The 6781-nt window shown below is 63.4% G+C and overlaps 1 protein-coding gene across 1 annotated transcript; it reads right to left on the bottom strand.

Annotated features, from left to right (window-relative positions):
- Positions 1–1061: 1061 nt before the first annotated feature.
- NICOL1 (NELL2 interacting cell ontogeny regulator 1) lies at positions 1062–3031 on the bottom strand. Its single transcript, XM_005554303.4, is given in 5 exon segments — positions 1062–1172; positions 2209–2297; positions 2547–2701; positions 2950–2984; positions 2986–3031. Coding segments are annotated over 5 exon segments (384 nt in total). The 5' UTR covers positions 3025–3031; the 3' UTR covers positions 1062–1106.
- Positions 3032–6781: the final 3750 nt, after the last annotated feature.

Here is a 6781-nt window from a genome sequence, read left to right as displayed (position 1 = left end):
AATACGGCTATGTTCCTGGCCTCCCTTGCAGCTAGAAAGGCCACGTGAGGAAGGCTGACCAATGGGACATGAGCACCACCCAAGCCACGCCCCTAAAGACATGGCCCAGCCTCCTAGCCTCTGAGCAAGTGCTGGTGGCTGGCACTGGTTCCTGCCCCACACCCCACCCTGCCTGGGCCTGCAGTGATGTCGGGCCCCTCCTCTCCCTGGCCTGCATTAGAGGGTGCAGACATCCTCCCAGCTGGACACCTGACTCAGTCTCTCCACGGGTGCCAGCTCCAAGGGATGACTCTGTTCACTGTGGATACCAGGCTTGTCCAGCTCCACCGGCCTGAGGCAGGGTGGGGCTGGGGCCCCAGGGCCAGGGAACCAAAGCCCCAAAGGCCGAGTCCCACCTAGGGCACATGGCAGTCACTTCTGGCTTGCTGTTCACCTGGATTTTTTCCTAACCACGTTCCTGCATTACTTTGATAAAAGGCTCTAATTTTACTGAAAAAGCATTTACAGACTGAATGAAAAGAGGGAGGTGCCTGCTTCAGCTGGAGGTCACTTGTTGGGTGCTGTGTGCACATGTGTGTGGATGGGAGGACAGCCTCATCAAGTTCCCACTCAGAGCTCCCCGGTGACCAGGGGCCGGGCTCAGGGCTACAGGTGGGACTGGCAGGGGAGCTGAGGCTGTGCAGGGTGGCCCTGCCCTCTCTCCCCAGGACCCTCTGTCTCCCAGTCTCAGGCAGCTGGTCCACCAGTTCAGTGGTACAGGAGCCTGGAGGGGCTCAGCCCTGGGGCAGCTGCTCTGGGGACTCAGGGGGGTCAGGCCGATTTCTACACTTTCCCAGCCTCAAAACAAGGGCAGGCAGGCAGGGGAGCAGGTCCAAGGAAGCACAGGTCACTGAGGTCAGACGTGTGTGTCTACCTCTCCGCATGGGCACTGGTGTGGGACAGCAGCCAAGAGGGCTTGCCCAGGTGGAACAGCTGGGGAAACCCAAGCCCAGAGAGGGGCCCAACCCAGGACTGCTGGGGGCGACGCAGGGGCTCTGATGGCCAGAACAGGGAAACAGGACACAGGTGTGCCACTGGGCATTTATTGACATGGAGCAGCATGGTTCTCAGCGCCCTGCCGGCCAGCAGGCACACAGGGCACGGCGTTCTGCCTGCAGCAATAGAGTCTCCGTCTGCAAAGCAACAAGAGGTGTGAGGGTGCAGCCCAGCTGCCCACTGGCATTCCCCTGGACCTCCACCCACCCAAGGCAGCCCTATCTCCACCGGCTCCTGAGACAGACAAGGTCAGGCCCTGGCTCTAAGCCCCACACCCAGAGCCTCCCACTTGTCTCTTCCCTCTGCAGTGGCTCCCACTGGTGGGGCCTGCCTGGGGTCTGCTGGTGCCCATGCCATGCCAGAGTGCCCACTTGCCTTCTTCCAGCTCCCACACCACCCGCAGGGGTCCGCTGTCCCCCACTCCCTCCCACCCCCATGCCTAAGGATAGGTGGGGGCTGCTCCTCCCAAAAGCTCAGCTCCAGCCTCTGGGAGTGGGGACAGGGCTCCAGGTCTTAGTCCAAGCCCTTTGGAGTGTTCCCAAGAAGGACACTAGGGCTGGTGGGGGGGACCAGGCAGGGTCTTCCCTGCTTTCTCCTTCCTAGAATTTTCCCTTTCCGGGAAGAAGCAGGAGCCCCGGCACAAACCAAAACTCCTTCGCTGCACCCCATGGCCTGGGGGCTCCCTGTTCACCCAGGCTTGGAGGGACCTTAGCCAACCTGTGCATCCACTCAGGATCCAGACCACGCTGCCCAGCCTGACCCCCCATTCCTGACAGTTTGGCCACATCCTCTGGCCTCAGTTTCTTCTCTGCCCCAGGGCCTCGCCGCCCACCTAGGGGATCCTGGATTGGGCTGACAGTTCTTCTTCAGGGTCCAGGTCTGTCACAGCCCTCAGGAGTGGCAGTCATAGGACAAAGTGCCCAGTGAGGGCCTTCTGGGGGAGGGGCTGGAAACAGAGCATGCTGGAGAGAGGCGTGTCTCATAGGTGAGATGGGTGCCCAGAATGCCCCTTGGATGACTGGAGCCAGAGGAAGGGGGCATAGGTGTGGAGTCTTAAATCAGGGGTGAAGGATGAGGGACCCTCCACTCTCCCCCGGGGGCCTCCTCCGCATCCTCCCTGCCCTCCCCACCCCCGGAGAAGCCCGGGAGGACCGTCGCGCTGCGTGCGCTCACCCGCGCGTCCAGGCTGCAGGCTGTCTTCCGCAGGTCCTGCAGGGCGCGCTGCATGAACTCGAAGGCGTGGCAGTCCACGCATGGGCGGCCTGCGGGGAACGCAGGTCAGGGTGGAGGGGGCGCAGGGGGGGTCACCCGCAAGGCCCCCACGCACCCTAGGCCCGTCCACCCAGAGCCACAGAGCGCGCGTCCCCACTCCCCACGGCACCATCTCCCGCGAAGGGGAGGACCCGCTCCCAGGAACAAAGGCGAGGCGCGGTCCTCCCCGCGGACCGGCCCCGCACGCCCCCGGCGCCAGCTCCGCCCCGCTCCTCGGAACCCGGCCCCCCAGCACCTACTCTGCGCGGGGACGGCGCTCCCGGCGGGCTCGGCGCGGGCCCGGGCGCCCAGCAGGGCCAGACTCAGCAGCAGCAGCAGCAGCGGCGGCGGCGGTGACATCGGGGACCGGCACGCGGGCGGAGGGGCCATGGCCAGCGGAGGGAGCGGGGCCGCCCTGAAGCCAGCGAGGGGTCAGCGGCGCCCGCCCCGGGCCGGTGAGTCCCCGTCCCCTCCCGCAGGCCCGCTACCCTCGTCCACGCCCCAGGCCGGGGAGCCCTGGACCCACCCACCCCGGGCCAGGGAGCCCCCGCCCCACCCCCGGCTCCCTGACTCCAGTTGGCCGGTCCCTGGGCCCAGCTAGCCTCTAGTCCGCGCCCCCTATCTTGAAAACCCCCATTCGGACGCCCGCACCCCCGCCCTTACCGCGGTTCAGGGACCCCAGGACCAGCAGCGCGGGCGACACCGGCAGACGTTCCGCGTCCGGCGCGCACCGCGCATGCGCTCCGACCCGACCCCGCCCGGGTTCCCCATCAGACGTCGTCGTCATGGAAACCCGAGACTGCGCTGGCCACGCGTTTAGAGGCACCTAGGACGCTCCAGGAGTCGGGTGTGCCTAACCCTGGCCGGGGGCTGCCCCGGGAGCAGCGTCCAGGCCCATAGCCGATGCAGTCTAGAGGGCTGCCTGGAGGAGGCGGCGCCAGGGCGAGACCTCCAGGGCGCACTGCCGGCGAAGCAAAGCTGAGGAAGTGGGAGATCTTTGGCTGGATCTCAGCAGGTCGGGGGCGATCCTGAGGGAGCTGCTAGATGTTCGCGAGTGGCGGGGAGCGGTGCATGCAAAAGCCTGGCCTCCGACCCCGGGCGGGTAGTGTCCAGTGTGGGGTCGCGCCGCCCGGAGAGAGCTGGCCTGGGGGATCAGCTCGGGGGATCGGCCCTCGCCCGGCCTTTCCCTGACCCAGCCTCTCGTTGATCCTCGGGCGTCAGAGTGGGCACCAGCCTCCTCGGTCCCTCCCGGCTGCCCACCCCTTCCCCAGGGTCCTCCTCTCCTCCTCTCGGTGTCCTCGGAGCCCGGAGAACCGCTTGCTGGGAGCCCCAACCACAGGTCCTCGGCCTCTCTGTGCCGATTTCAGCCCCATGAACTCAGGGCTGTTGGCCTTAAAGAGCGCGGTGCCTCCAGTGGTCCCTGGGGGCGCCCGGCAAGTGCGAATCTGGGCCCCGGACGCCCTGGGAGAGATGGTCTCAGACGTCGGAGCCAGGCCCCACGCCGACACCTACACAGGCCGTGGCCTCCGCAGAAGGCGTCCCAGGCCCACGTGGGTGCTGGCGCCCCCCCCCCCCCGCCCCCGCCACAGCAGTCCGCGCTTTGGCCAGGAGCTCAGGGACTAACCACACCTCCCGCCAGACCCTCTTCTTGGTGGGCGGAGCCGCACCCCTACCGGGAGGCCGCCCCTCTCGCCGTGCAGGACCCCCAGCCTCGGGCGCCCCCTCCGCCGCCTAGCCGACTTGTATCCCCAACCTCTGGGCTTCTGGCCGGTGGTCTTCCCGGCACAAACTGGGACCGCGGACGCACCTGCTTCTCGCGTGGTCAGAGCCGCCCCTGCCCAGGCGGGACGCGGTGTCCTGACCCTGAGCGGGGCTGGGACGGTGGGCTGGGGAAGCGTGCCCATGACCGCTGCTGCCTCCTCCGGGTTGGGCCGACGCCGGGCTTCGGGGACCTGGTCACGCCTCGGGGGTGCACTGCATCCCTAGCGCGCTGAAACGCAGGCGGGGCCCGAGGGGATGGGTGGGGGCTGCGGGTTGGTGTCCCAGGCGCCCGGGGAGGCAGCGGCCCTCCCGAGTGTCGGGCTAGTGCGCACTTCCGCGCTCTTCTCCACCCGGAGCCCCGAGCCCGGGAGCAGGCCGTCGCAGTCCCCCAGTGGGGCGGGAGCCGTAGAGGGGGAGCCCCACGCGGTCGCCGGGGCCGCTGAGCCCTGGGGGGGACGTGCCTCCGGGGACGTGCTGGGCCGCAGGCGTCCTTCTCCCCTTCGGTCCCACGCTGCGCCCCCTCGAAACCTGCCCTGTCACCCCTGCCTCTAGCGCCCACAGATGGCCGCGTCCCTGCGGGGAAGGGAAACGCCTCCGCAGAAGCGAGGTGGGCTGGGCCTCAGTCGGCGGTGCATCTGGGTCGCCAGGAGTCTCGGGCTTGCTGCCCCCCCTCCCAGGGTCTGGATGGCCCCTGGCTGCCTTCGGCCTCACCGCACCCCCTTCCTCGTACACCCCTCACGCACCTTCTCCCACGTCCCGGGCACCCAGGGCCTGAGGACCTATTTCGTCCCACTATCCAATCTGGCCACCGCCGCCCGACACACTCCCTCTCCCCCTCCTCTCCTGGGGACATCGCTGTGCCGTCGGGCCGCCCGTGCACCTTCGCTTCCTCCCAGCCGCCTCCTCCCAAGGCACAGCCCCCACCCTACTGTTCTTTCTAGCAAACGGGTTGAGATTCCCTCACATCCAAACAAAACAAACCTGGCGCCCCCTCGGCGACCCGCACCTCTCCGGCCGGCCAGTGCCTACCCCTTTCCGTCTGGAGCCCGCTCCTGTCGGGTCTGGGTCCCCTCCCTCCCATTTTTGCCTGCTCCTCCCGGGTGTTTATAAGCGATACCTGTCCCCCGCCTTTCCATGTCCCCTTCCCTGAGCCCTCAACAATCCTTCCAGAAGCCCTGTCAGCTCCATCCCTACAGCCCTGGGAATTCTCTCCACCCCATGCCTCTCTGCTCTTGGTCCCAGCCCCTCACCTGGGCTTGGGGAGTCGCCTCCTCACCGTCTCCCTTTTTCCAGCCCCCTGTAGTCCAGTCTCCACAAAGCAGTCAGAGAGAACTTTATTTTAAAATGTTGGTAAAATGTCCTCATTTAAGCAATAACTCCCCATCGTCCCCCCGCTTCCCGCAGCCTCTACTTTCTCTCTATGAATGTGGCCACTCTGGGGCCTCACTTGCGTGGGATCTCACAGTGTTTGTCCTTTTGTGGCTGGACTGGCCTATTTCACTTAGCTTAGTGTCCTCTCCTTGTTTGTTTTTTTGTTTTGTTTGTTTGTTTGTTTGTTGGAGAGACAGCATGCCTTGGCCTCCCACATAGCTGGGACTATAGGCACGTGCCACCATGCCTGGCTAATTTTTAGATTTTTTTAGAGACAGGGTCTCTTTATGTTGCCCACGCTGGTCTCGAACTCCTGGGTTCTAGCCGTCCTCCTGCCTCTGTGGGCAGCACAGGCACCACGGGCTGTGGATGAGCCTCCTGGCAGCTATGAGTGGCAGAGGGGCCTTTGGGATCACATCAGACACTGCCACCAAGCAGGAGGCTTCACAGCTCCCCTCTCAACTCCAGTGGAAGTGCAAGCCCTGACGCAGCTGAGGCCCTCAAGGTCCCCTGTCCCCTCCCAACTCCCCCACCAGGGCATTCCCCTGCCCACTCCCACCAGCTGTTGGGCCTCCTGCTGGGCCTCCTGCTGGGCCACAGGCCTCCCTCAGCTGAGACCTGCCCGGTTCTGCAGATAGCCAGGGCTTCTCCCCACCTCCTGGCTCGCTGGTGTCTTCCACCCACCCTGAGTCTTCCAGCTGCCAAAGATGTCAAAAGGTTCAAAACACTTGATCAAAACAGGATCACAGGTCACTGTGAAATAACAGTCATTTATTTAACCAGAGTGATAGTCAAATACTTCAAAAGCAATACAGAAAGATATATGGATTAAAAAAACAACCCTTTCAAAACTCAGTTTTCCTGAGTAATTTAAAAAACAAATAAAGGCAACTCAGGAAGTTATCTTGAAAATCTTTGTTTTTTGAGGCCAGTCACCAAAAAGGTAAAGAAGAACCTCCTGCCATGTGATTTCTTCCACTTATGGGACACCCGTTTAGTTTACCTGAAAGTCAAACCTGATGAAAATGTACTCAGTTTAACCAGACACGGGAAGAGTGTGCGTGTGTCCAAGGTTTTGAGCGCACACCGTATTAGAGAGGAATGTAAATGAGACAGTTAGTAGCTTGAGCAGGAGAATACGTGGCTGTTAGGAAAACCAAAAGCATGAGAAGTTTCCTGGTTACACGGACAATTCAGACACATCAAGAAAACCCAGGAAGACGGGTGAAATTATACGGGAAGAAAACATTGTTTTTCCAGGTCTTCAAGACAGACATTTCAGCATCAGCTCATAACAAAGAGTTAGAATCAGAGGGGAGAGATACAGGAGCTGACAAAAAGGCTGAAGCACAGCGTCACCATC

This window comes from Macaca fascicularis, chromosome 5, assembly GCF_037993035.2.
Source record: "Macaca fascicularis isolate 582-1 chromosome 5, T2T-MFA8v1.1".
Classification (NCBI taxonomy): domain Eukaryota; kingdom Metazoa; phylum Chordata; class Mammalia; order Primates; family Cercopithecidae; genus Macaca; species Macaca fascicularis.
Note: the sequence above shows the minus strand (reverse complement) of the source record. Positions and strands in the feature narration are given on the sequence as shown.